This window comes from Lissotriton vulgaris, chromosome 7 (genome assembly GCF_964263255.1).
Source record: "Lissotriton vulgaris chromosome 7, aLisVul1.2, whole genome shotgun sequence".
NCBI classification, from domain to species: Eukaryota; Metazoa; Chordata; class Amphibia; order Caudata; family Salamandridae; genus Lissotriton; species Lissotriton vulgaris.
This window is the reverse complement of record NC_141695.1, coordinates 1,771,403,644-1,771,416,557: the sequence shown is the minus strand read 5'-3', so window position 1 is coordinate 1,771,416,557 and position 12,914 is coordinate 1,771,403,644. Positions and strand designations below refer to the sequence as shown.

At 52.6% G+C, this 12,914-nt stretch overlaps 2 protein-coding genes across 3 annotated transcripts in view; one reads left to right on the top strand and one right to left on the bottom strand.

The window, feature by feature from the left end:
- LOC147706638 (uncharacterized) overlaps positions 1-12,914 on the top strand; it is a 411,896-nt gene that overhangs the window by 197,837 nt on the left and 201,145 nt on the right. The gene's annotated exons all lie outside the window — the stretch shown is intronic.
- On the bottom strand, positions 8,102-9,067 carry LOC147706640 (uncharacterized). The gene has a single exon (XM_086929110.1). The coding sequence runs from the start codon at positions 9,065-9,067 to the stop codon at positions 8,102-8,104; it is 966 nt and encodes a 321-aa protein (XP_086785236.1).

Sequence of the window (12,914 nt, the reverse complement as noted above, 5' to 3'; positions counted from 1 at the left end):
GAGCAAAGCACCGCGAACAAAACCAGCACGGCCCCTGAAGGGCAAAGAACCGGTCTCTCGCAAGACGAAATCCAAGAAAGAGAAAGAACCCGACTACACGAGCTAGAAATGGCCCGACTCAAGATGGACGTAGAACTCAAATTGGCCGAACAAAAAATCAACTTAGAGCACCTACGTCTCCGAGAAGAAAGAGAGGAGAAACAGAGACAAAGAGAGCTCGAGGAAAAGAAACTGGCGTACGAGCACGAACGGAACCTAGCCGAGATCAACCTGCGCAAACAGAATAAAGAGTTAGGGGTGCCCGAGAGACCGCACACCCCAGGGACCACGGAAAAAAAGGTACACATCCCCAAGGATGTGGTCCGAGAATATTTTCGAGAAGACGACATCCAGCAATGGTTTAAGGCCTATGAAATCGCTATGACTGCACACCGGATCGATAGAAACGATTGGGGAGCCGGCCTATGGGGCAGATTCCTCAATGAGGGCCGCGATACCCTGTTACAACTCCCAGACCACCAGATGACCTCCTACGACCATATGAAAGCGGCCCTCCTCACCCGCTATGGCCTCACGCCCGAGATGTACCGTCAGAGGTTCCGAGACTGCACACGCATCCCGGGTACAACTTGGGTAGACTATGTCACGTACTTTAGCCGAGCTTTCGAAGGCTGGATCAAAGGAAACAACGTCACGACCTACGAGCAGCTGTTCAATCTGATGGTATGGGAGCATCTGTCCAACAATTGCTTCATTGAACTACGCCAACACCTCCTCGACAGCAAGTTAACCGATCCCCGGCAGCTCGCAGCCGAAGCTGACCGGTGGGAGATCACCAGAGTGGGCCGGAATGGGTCCTACGAGCAGAGCAGGAACAACAATGGTCACTACCGACCCAGAGGAGGAGGAGGGGGCCAAGGACGAGGAAGAGACAACACTCCGGCCGCCCCCGCTACCAGCACCACCCCCCCGGCCAACCGGGGCAGCACCCCGGCGCGACCGGGGTACAGAGCCAATGTCACGTGCCACCGATGCCAACGAGTCGGCCACTATGCAAACGACCCAAGCTGCCCACAGTATCAGAGTCCAAAACCCCGCCAAGTGGCCGCCGCGGCACTAGGGGAAGAACAGATCTCCGAGGAACAAGAAACAGGCGAGCAAGAGTATCAGGAGTGGGAGCCAGCCGCCATGACTCTCGCGTGCTTAGGGGGAAGAGACATGGTCCCGCGGGTCCCCCTACCCGCTAACACCCGGAAGTACAGCCAATGGGTGAGCATCAATGGACAACGGGCCGAAGCCCTTCGGGACACCGGGGCCAGTGTGACAGCCGTCCGCTGTCACCTGGTGACCCCAGAACAATATCTACCGAACATTCTCTGCCCTGTGCGATCAGCCGACAACTCGGAAAGTCTGTGTCGGATGGCCTGCGTCCCCTTTGAGTGGGGAGGGGTCTCCGGCATGTTGAAGGTGACGGTCCGAGACGACGCCCCTGTGGACTGCCTCCTCGGAAATGACCTAGAGAGCTCCCCGTGGGCAGCCGTGGAGCGAAAAGAACACTTGGGGATGTTAGGCGTCCCGGACTGGGCGTGCGTCACCACCCGGTCCATGGCCGCCCGTGCCAACCATCACCCGGAAGAACCAGAATGGCCGGCGCCACCGCCTCCGGTCGCCCCAGCCGAGACCTCCGACCATGACACCCCCCTCGAACCTGCTCAACCCTCCGACCTCGCTAACCTTGACCAGTGGGCCCAAGAGGGGGGGCCCACCCAAGAACAATTCCGCCGGGAACAGAAGACCTGTCCCTCCCTAGAGGGACTTCGCCAACAAGCGCTCGCCCAAAGCGCAGGGGATACCTCCGGAACTCATTGGGTCTACTGGGACAGTGATCTGTTGTACAGCGAGCAAAGAATCGCCGAGCTGGGGGCCAACCGAGTACTAGTAGTGCCCCTCCGCTTTAGAGACTTTCTGCTAAACCTGGCCCACGATGTCCCCCTGGCAGGGCACCTGGGACAAGATAAGACCTACAGTCGCCTAGTGACCCACTTCTTCTGGCCAAAAATGAGAAACGATGTGCACCAGCATTGCCGATCTTGCCCCACGTGCCAAGCCAGTGGGAAGAGCGGCCGCAAACTAAAGGCCCCCTTGCAACCTTTTCCAGTAGTCACGACCCCATTTGAGAGGGTCGGAATAGACATTGTGGGACCCCTGGACCCGCGTACAAAACAAGGCCATCGCTTCATCCTGGTGCTAGTGGACCACGCCACCCGCTACCCCGAGGCTGTTCCTCTCCGGACCGTGACAGCCCCAGTGGTCGGCCGGGCCCTGATGGGGATCTTCTCCCGTGTAGGGTTCCCCCGAGAAGTCGTCAGCGACAGAGGCACGAACTTTATCTCTAAATACATGAAATCCCTCTGGCAACAGTGTGGGGTCACCTACCGATTCACGACCCCCTATCACCCCCAAGGGAACGGACTTGTTGAGCGGTTCAACCGCACGCTAAAAGGGATGATCGGGGGATTGGAAGAGCCCCTCCGTCGCCAGTGGGATGTGCTGCTACCGTGCCTCCTCTTCGCCTACCGAGAGGTCCCACAGAAATCCCTAGGCTTCAGCCCATTTGAACTGCTATACGGGCACCCAGTACGGGGGCCGCTCAGCCTGATCAAGGAAGGCTGGGAGATACCTCCGGCCAAGAACCCTCCAGATGTCTTCCGGTACCTCCTCACCCTCCGCAACCAGTCCCGGCGGTTCAGAGACCTAGCCAAAGCCAACCTAGAGGCCAGTCAAGAGGACATGAAAAAATGGTATGACCAGAACGCCTCATCCATTGAATTCGAACCGGGACAACAGGTATGGGTAATGTCCCCCACGGAGCCATGCGCTCTCCAAGACAAATGGACGGGGCCCTTCAAGGTAATCGAGCGCAAGGGCCCTGCCACCTATCTGATCGATATGGAGTCCTCCCGGAACCCACTCCGAGTTCTCCACACCAACAGACTGAAACCCCACTTTGCACGAACAGAGCTCAGCCTACTGATGGCCACAGACAATGGGGTTGAAGACGACTCCGAGCCTCTCCCCGACCTCCTGCGGACCCAGGAGCAAGACGGCTCCGTGAATGGGGTCCGACTCTCGGAGACCCTCACCAGAGAACAACGCCAAGAGTGCCAAGCCCTCCTGTCACAGTTCGCCAGTCTGTTCTCCCTCACCCCAGGGGTCACTTCCTGGTGTGTGCACGATGTGGACACCGGCGACAGCCCTCCTATCCGCCACCGGGCCTACCGCGTACCTGATCGGGTACGGGCCTGCATCCAGGCGGAAGTGGCCAAAATGCTCACGCTCGGGGTCATCGAGCCCTCCGACAGTCCATGGGCCAGCCCGGTCGTACTGGTCCCCAAAGCAGCCGCCCCCGGAGCCACACCAGAACTCCGGTTCTGCGTCGACTACCGGGGCCTGAATGAAGTCACCAAAACAGACGCACACCCCATCCCCCGGGCAGATGAACTGGTCGACCGAATGGGAGCTGCCCGCTTCCTCAGCATCTTCGACCTGACAGCAGGTTATTGGCAGATCGGCCTCACCCCCCGAGCACAAGAACGTTCTGCCTTCTCCACCCCCGATGGCCACTACCATTTTACGGTCATGCCCTTCGGCATGAAGAATGCCCCAGCGACTTTCCAACGGCTCGTCAATCAGGTCCTGGCGGGGCTCGAAGGGTTCAGCGCCGCCTACCTCGACGACATCGCTGTGTACAGCCACCATTGGACCGAGCACCTTCACCACCTCCGAGCAGTGCTGCAAGCCCTTCAGCGAGCTGGCCTCACGATCAAGGCCAGCAAGTGTCAAATTGGACAAGGGTCTGTGACCTACCTCGGACACCAGGTGGGAAGCGGCCTAGTGGCCCCTCTACAGCTGAAAATTGCCGCCATCCAGAACTGGCAGCCCCCTATCACCCAAACCGAGGTACGAGCCTTCCTGGGCCTCACGGGCTATTACCGAAGGTTCGTGAAAGACTATGGTACCATAGTGGGGCCTCTCACAGAACTCACGTCAAAGAATCAGCCCAAGAAAGTGAACTGGACCTCAGAGTGTCAAACGGCATTCGAACAGTTGAAGGCCGCCATGTGTTCCGCCCCTGTGCTCCAGGCCCCCGACTACAGCCGGGAGTTCATCGTCCAGACGGACGCTTCCGACCAGGGCATTGGGGCGGTCCTGTCTCAAGTGAACACCGAAGGCCTCGATCAACCGGTGGCCTTCATCAGCCGGAGACTCCTACCACGGGAGCAACGCTGGAGCACCATAGAGAGGGAAGCCTTCGCGGTGGTGTGGGCCCTCAAGAAGCTCCGGCCCTACCTTTTTGGCACCCACTTTCGGGTGCAGACCGACCACCGACCCCTGCAGTGGCTGATGCATATGCGGGGGGAAAACCCAAAGTTGCTACGCTGGTCCATCTCCCTACAAGGTATGGACTTCACAGTCGAACACCGGCCCGGGTCAGATCACGCCAACGCGGATGGCCTGTCCCGGTTTTTCCGCCTCGACGAGGAGAGTCCCCAAGAGGATGGGTAGCTCTCCCCGCCTTCAGCTGGGGGGGACGCATGTTGGACAGGCCACGTGAAGGGCCGCTCTCCCCCGGCTCGACCAGGCCCGAGCCCGGGCACGCAAGTACCACACCCCACCATTTCACGTCCTCCGTCCCCTCAGGGACCCCTGCCTTCAAACATATCGACCTCATGGGCCCGATCCACTGCCGGCCCACGCGCCCAGCCTGGGCCGCCATCTTGGACACTTCATCACGAGGCCGCCTGGCCCCCGATCGACCTCAACCCTGGGCCTAGCCCGGCCTCAGACATTCCGGCACCACCCTCCACCCAGGAGGTGAGCGGGCTACTTGGCAAGTCAATGGGAGAAAGAGGTGCCGATGGCTCTCCCCCGCCAAGTGCCGCTCGCCCATCACCTCCCCGGGCGCTGGCTCCACCCCCCTGCTGGGTGTCTGGACTCCCTCATCCCGGACCTCCCGACCTCCAAGTGCGAGGGTCCGGACATCAAAGCACGCCAGCCCTATAACTGGGGCAGCTCCAGAACAGGAAGGCAGTTGTATCTTGGAGTCGAGAGAAGTAAAGAGGAACTCATCCTGGACGGACTACTGGCGCTGCCGTAGCTCTGTCCTGTGTACCATCATCCTGCCTGTTGGCGCTGCCACAGCCGTCGTAACCTACAGTCTACATCGTCGTCGGGACCTGCTGGCGTGGCCGCGGACCGTTGTAACCGTCATCTTTCCTTCATCCATCTCGGGACCTGCTTGGCCCCTCCACGGCCCGATCATCTCAACGCCGAGCTCGAGGATTGAGAGCTATTTCGTACTCATTGGTAACTAAGACTGTCCCGCTACCCCTTTCCTCAGCCAAAGACTTGAATCGAGGGGACCCCTGAGTCCAGACCTCCTTGTATCATACCATCGTAACCTAAGAATTGCATATAAAGTCTCGTTAACCTTCAGTCTTGTGTGGTGTCCGTCTGTGGGGGGGAAGTTACTTGTCTGTACAGTCGTTGGAGGCGGCTCTCCCCGGAGACCTCTCCCCGTAATCTCGGCCGACCTTCCCGGTCCGTCTAACAATATGTATCTATTTGACCCTAGGGAAGTGCAATACGCTATACAACCCTATAGGTGCTGACAACTCAAACATGAGTGCACAGCACTAACGGGGACAGTCGCCAATTAGCAGGTTTACCATAGACACTTAGATCCTTAGATCCCGATGTTGGAGAATACCCGCTCAGTTCCCAAGGGGGGTAGTAAGGAGTATCGCAATGGCAAATAGTGCAAAACCAGGTCGTGGGTGCACAGGTGAGTGCTGTCAGATGGAAATCCACGGGATATTGTCATTCAAGCCACTCACGTCCGTTTTCAACTTGAAAATCCAGCGCTGCTCTTTAACAAATAAAAAGTGCGAGACATCGGTGATATGTGGTGGAATATACGGCTGTTCGAGAACTACCCAAAACAACTCCTCGGCCTTGTGTTGAGCCTCTAAGAAATGGTTAGTGAGGCCGGTAGACTGTTTCTTACAGCGGATCGTGCTTTTGTGCTCGCTGATTCGCGCCTTGATGGGTCTTGTTGTGTGGCCCACATACTGTTTCTTGCATGGACACGAGATTAAATAGATGAGTTTGTCCGAATTGCAGTTCGTATGTTTTGTGAGCCTCCACGGTCTCGTAGTCCCGATGTCAACTGTTAGGGTCTTGCGTGTCTGTGGACAGGCCGCACAGTTGCCGCATGGATAATGGCCTTGTACAGGTATGGTGTTCCACAATGTGTTCGTACTTTGTTGAAGTTCTCTCCGTGGTCGAGTGTGGACCAAACTATCTCGGATCGATGGTCCTCTCTTGAATGCAAACAGGGGTCGGGGTATGGTGTCACACCCTGTGTTCAAGATCTTCCAATGTCTGAGTATGGTTTTTTTGACTGCATTGGACGATGTAGTGAAGGTCTGTACCATGGTCATACAGTCTCTGGTACCCTCAGACCTCCTGTGTTGGAGCAGAGCCTCACGATTGTTGTTAAAAGCTCTCTTGTGAGCCCTGTGTACTAGATGGTTCGGGTAGTGCCGATCCCTTAGATTGGATGCTAATTCAGCAGCATGGTGTTCATAAAGAGGGTTCGAAGAACAATTCCTTCTAACCCTAAGGAATTGGCCAACAGGCATGTTCTCGCGCAAAGATTGCGGATGGAAGCTATGAAATGACAATAGCGAGTTCCGTGCCATGGGTTTTTTGTAGAGTTCACTTCGTAAACCTCCCTCGGCTGGAAAGATATGTAGGTCCAAGTAGGCCAATCTGTCTTTACTGCTCTCCATGGTGAAATTAAGGAACTGATTCCTTGTATTCAACCAGGCGTGAAAAGATCCCAAAACGGCAGCAGACCCCTTCCATATGACGAGAATATCGTCAATATAACGTTTCCACAGTCCTACCTGGTGGAAGAAGGGGTTGCTGTGGTTCAACACATGGTCCTGCTCAAATTGGTGCATGTATAGATTAGCCAGGCTCGGTGCGAAGACGCTCCCCATTGACGTGCCTGACACCTGGAGGTAGAGATCGTTCCGGTACTGGAAGAAATTCTCCATCATGGCGATCCTGGCACACTCCATGATGAAGGAAACCGGTGTTATCGTGTCCAGTTGTTTAGCATCCAGGATGGTTCTGATGCAGTCAAGAGTTTCCTGTTGGGGAATCGACGTATACAGCGACTCGACGTCAAAGCTGACCAGTAGGTCGGTCTCTGCGTCGAACTCTACGGCTGTGAGTAGTCTCAGGACGTCCCCAGTGTCCTGTAGGTAGGTAGGGGTCTCTTTCACTATCGGCTTCAAGAAGACATCTACAAAGGTGGAAAGTGGCTCGAGTAGTGAGCCTATCCCCGAGATGATGGGTCGTCCAGGCGGTGGTCTCTGGGTCTTGTGTATCTTTGGTAGACAGTAAAAGTAAGGAGTGACCGGATGTGCTGTTACTAGGTATCTCGCCTCCTGAGGAGTGATCCAACCCTCTGATACTCCTTCTTCTACAAGACTCTTGATGTCATTCGAGACTCTCTGCGTGGGGTCTTGTTGAAGGCGCCGATAGGCTCTGGTGTCACTCAGTTGTCTTTCGCATTCTGCCTGATAGGTGGTGGTGTCTTGTAGCACGATCGCTCCGCCCTTATCCGCGGGTTTGATGGTAAGGGACATATCATTAGCTAATGCAGATAGTGCTTGTTTCTCGATGGAAGGCAAATTGACAAAGTTCTTCCGTTGCTGAGTGCAATTCATGGCGTCATATGTTACCGCTTGCTCAAATGCTAAGACATTGGCTGGCACTTGGTGGTTCAAAGGTGTAAAAGTCGACTTGGGTTTGAGGCCAGTGTTCTGTTCACCCGATTCGGATGCGTTGCCCGCTACCAATGAAGGATCCGATTTTTTGAAGAAGAAATGCAACCGGATCTTCCTGAAGAAACGTTCCAATTCACACCTAGTGTTGAAACGATCGCCAGTGTAAGTGGGGACAAAGCTCAACTCTTTGTTCAATACCGCATTCTCAGTCGGAGTGATATCCCTAGAGCTAAAGTTTACTACGAGGTCGCAGCTCCTGATGTCGCTCCGGTCGTGTTGCTGGTCTGTGGAGCCCAGTTGACATTTTGTTGGCCTCTTCTTTTGCCCCGATTTCTGCCCTGGCCCTGCCATAAAAAAGGCTGGTCATAATAGAAAGACGGATTCGGAGGGTACATGGGCATGGGATGCCCCATTGGTGAGGGGCCCATAGGTCCTTGATGGTAATTCCATGGGCCTGGTGGCCACCATTGTCCTTGGTTAGGGTATTGTGGAGCCCCTCGGCCTCTGTTGGCTCTACGTTGGAAACCTCTGCCACGGGTACCAGAGTTGGGGCCTGCATTAGGATTTCCTTGATCACTGGAGCCAGAATCAGAGCCCGAGGACGAGTAGTTTGACCCATACCTCCTCCCTTTTGAGGTAGTGGATGGAGTTACATAAGAGTCACTCAGATAAGGATAGGCCGACTCCATTGAAAAACGTGCCAAATCTTTTTTAAACTTCTCTACTTTGTTCAGTAGGATGTTATCACGGTAGTCCTTGTTTGTCTTATTGGCCTCGTCCAAGTTCTTTTTGTAGATCACAGGTCTAATTGCTGCGTTGATTTGGCCCTCCAGGACCTGGATCTCGATCAGGAGTGCATCGGCCGTTTTTTTAGCTGTTTTAATTATTAAAATCAACCAGTCACGGGTGCACCGCCAAGCAATAAGCGCCCAATTCTTCACGAACTCTTTATCAGTGAGGAATAAACGTGGCGCCGTGGTCACAATCAAGCCCGATGGTGCACATTTGCCATGCAGATACTCATTCATGATAACCCCATGTAAAGAGATACGTGAGTGATTTTTCTTGAGGTTCAATAATTTAACCCAATCATCTTCCGTAGTGGGGTTTGAAGTAGAGGGTAAGTCATCTAAAATGCTAGGGTTGTCATTGAGGATGGTGTTGAGATCCTCTTCATCAAAAGCTAGACCACCAAACTCCTCCATAGTAGAAAACCGTCGTGGACAACAAAACTAAATATATTGGGTGAGCTAATGGGCACCACTACAATTGCTGTATGATGCTACAATAAGAAAACAGGGACCCGCAGCCGTAGCTGCTCAGTACAATACAACAAAAAGGTATAGGAGGGTCCGAGGGAAAGTTTAACGACCTCACAGGTAGTTACCCCCAGTACAACAGCCACAAGAACAAAAAAGTACCTGTCGGTCGGATAACGCCGAGGTGCTAAGAAATAGTACTGGAGAAAGGAATGCACAGAAGAAACAATACAACAACCAGATAAATCAAAAACTCATTTGACCATCAACATTTGCTGATTAAAGTCCTATCAGACCAACCAAACAAGGCGGGGCCTCATCATGTAGGACACTCAGGCCATGGTCAGTCTACAGATGCCCAGATGTAAATTGGCGATGTATGACTGAGTCACGGTCTGGACACCGCAAAAGTTAATATAGAAATGGTACTGATAGGTGCAGTGCAAACAAAGAATACATAAGTATAGTGCAGTGGCTAAAATGGCTGTCGAGGCAAACAAGGACCTTTATTAGTGCCTGCCTGGACGTCAGATTAAAAATAGTGTAATGACAGCGTAAAATAATCACTGTCCTGCTCGCTTGGTGGAAAACAAAAATAAGGCCAACATGTTTCTGCCGTATTGTGTCAGTACACCGGCATTCGTCAGGGCCAAGCTATCAAATGCTACTGCAGATCACACTACCTAATGTGTAGAGAAAATAAAAACGTGAATAAACTAAGAGTGGTCGGACACGACCATCCTACCGCATCTTCTAAATCTTGACAGTGGATGCGAATGGACTTCCCTATGGTGAAAGAGTGAGAAAAAAACGTCAATTGTATGAACACGTGGATTAATCACATAGGCTCTAAATACCACGTATCATTACAGTGCATCTCCAGCAATCATTCCAGCAACCTACGGCCGATCAAGCATAAACTTATGATGATCATTCTAGTGGCACGCGGAAAACATCACCACAAGCTACTACTGTGTAGAATTACATAATAAGTGAAGAAATTATTTAACACTTACCCATTAACTGTGGGAAGTACGCCTCACCTCACCCGGCAACTGCTCGGAAAGACAAGGCCCCGCTCTAGACGTGTAAACAAAGACAGTTCCTTGGTCAGATCACTGTCAATGTTGTAGTACACTGTACTGTCTACCTAACCCAATAATTTTCTGAATTGTCCAAACAAAGGATCCCGCCACGAGGGAGAAAGATGGTCACATTAAGATGAGTCATTTAGGCAAAAATCACAATGAGTCAAGCCACAAATCTAGTGACTACAGACACAATCCCTAGTGAGACCCATCTACTTGCAGAGTGTATAAACTCTATGAATATAGATAAAGTTTTAGCTGTAGATATACTAATAACAATCAGGTATACCTCCACTAAGGGATGTGCAACCCATGAGGATATATAAGTTGTTTCAGTTGTAAAAAAACGAAAACCAGGGAAAAATGAGCAGTATAGCTCCACAACCCTATCAGTGTCTCTCAAGTCAAACCATACTCAAGCACACATAGCCCAAGTCAGCGGAGTGCGCTAGAAATACCTGTTAGGTCACACGCAATCACTCACTACTAACCTGTCCGTCGGTACCTCACGGCGGGTTCACGAGCCGAAGGGGAGGCACCGACGGATAGTTCAGGGCCGGTATATATACCGGCGCTAACCGGTGTAATGCAGGGCAGCTGGACCACGTCCCGCTGTAGACGCGCCTGTGTGTAAACAAGACACTACCCTGCGCATGCGCGTCTGTGAGGCCGGTGATGGCGCGCATGCGTGGAAGCTTCAGTAATGATCGCCTCCCGCGCCACTATCCCTGCCGCACTCCGTCTCAGGACCGCGTATGCGCACACCACAGAGACTCAGAAAGCTGTATCTGCCCCGAATTCACCGCGCATCAAAGGCTCACGAGAGCCAGTCAAGCAAGCGCGACCTGGCTGTTACAGTTCAGATCACAGTTTGGAAGGCCAAAGCTAAAGTGAGTCACTAAGTATACACAATCTACCTGTGTATAGATCAATGTACCTCATCTTTAATGGATACACCCCGATCAGTAAGTGTGAACCTATGTTAAGCAAGGTCACACCGGGCAGACCTCCTCCCCAGTAGACTCAAAGGGTAGCGAACGAGTCAAGAAGAGCCTACCTGGGAAAAATCTGATGGCCAGACTCAACAAAGAAGGGGAGGGGTGAGAGAAGGAGTCTATATGTATCTATTTGACCCTAGGGAAGTGCAATACGCTATACAACCCTATAGGTGCTGACAACTCAAACATGAGTGCACAGCACTAACGGGGACAGTCGCCAATTAGCAGGTTTACCATAGACACTTAGATCCTTAGATCCCGATGTTGGAGAATACCCGCTCAGTTCCCAAGGGGGGTAGTAAGGAGTATCGCAATGGCAAATAGTGCAAAACCAGGTCGTGGGTGCACAGGTGAGTGCTGTCAGATGGAAATCCACGGGATATTGTCATTCAAGCCACTCACGTCCGTTTTCAACTTGAAAATCCAGCGCTGCTCTTTAACAAATAAAAAGTGCGAGACATCGGTGATATGTGGTGGAATATACGGCTGTTCGAGAACTACCCAAAACAACTCCTCGGCCTTGTGTTGAGCCTCTAAGAAATGGTTAGTGAGGCCGGTAGACTGTTTCTTACAGCGGATCGTGCTTTTGTGCTCGCTGATTCGCGCCTTGATGGGTCTTGTTGTGTGGCCCACATACTGTTTCTTGCATGGACACGAGATTAAATAGATGAGTTTGTCCGAATTGCAGTTCGTATGTTTTGTGAGCCTCCACGGTCTCGTAGTCCCGATGTCAACTGTTAGGGTCTTGCGTGTCTGTGGACAGGCCGCACAGTTGCCGCATGGATAATGGCCTTGTACAGGTATGGTGTTCCGCAATGTGTTCGTACTTTGTTGAAGTTCTCTCCGTGGTCGAGTGTGGACCAAACTATCTCGGATCGATGGTCCTCTCTTGAATGCAAACAGGGGTCGGGGTATGGTGTCACACCCTGTGTTCAAGATCTTCCAATGTCTGAGTATGGTTTTTTTGACTGCATTGGACGATGTAGTGAAGGTCTGTACCATGGTCATACAGTCTCTGGTACCCTCAGACCTCCTGTGTTGGAGCAGAGCCTCACGATTGTTGTTAAAAGCTCTCTTGTGAGCCCTGTGTACTAGATGGTTCGGGTAGTGCCGATCCCTTAGATTGGATGCTAATTCAGCAGCATGGTGTTCATAAAGAGGGTTCGAAGAACAATTCCTTCTAACCCTAAGGAATTGGCCAACAGGCATGTTCTCGCGCAAAGATTGCGGATGGAAGCTATGAAATGACAATAGCGAGTTCCGTGCCATGGGTTTTTTTGTAGAGTTCACTTCGTAAACCTCCCTCGGCTGGAAAGATATGTAGGTCCAAGTAGGCCAATCTGTCTTTACTGCTCTCCATGGTGAAATTAAGGAACTGATTCCTTGTATTCAACCAGGCGTGAAAAGATCCCAAAACGGCAGCAGACCCCTTCCATATGACGAGAATATCATCAATATAACGTTTCCACAGTCCTACCTGGTGGAAGAAGGGGTTGCTGTGGTTCAACACATGGTCCTGCTCAAATTGGTGCATGTATAGATTAGCCAGGCTCGGTGCGAAGACGCTCCCCATTGACGTGCCTGACACCTGGAGGTAGAGATCGTTCCGGTACTGGAAGAAATTCTCCATCATGGCGATCCTGGCACACTCCATGATGAAGGAAACCGGTGTTATCGTGTCCAGTTGTTTAGCATCCAGGATGGTTC

Bases quoted from the DNA above. Each gene is read 5' to 3' on its own strand.
- LOC147706640 (XM_086929110.1), bottom strand. From the start codon at position 9,067: ATGGAGGAGTTTGGTGGTCTAGCTTTTGATGAAGAGGATCTCAACACC.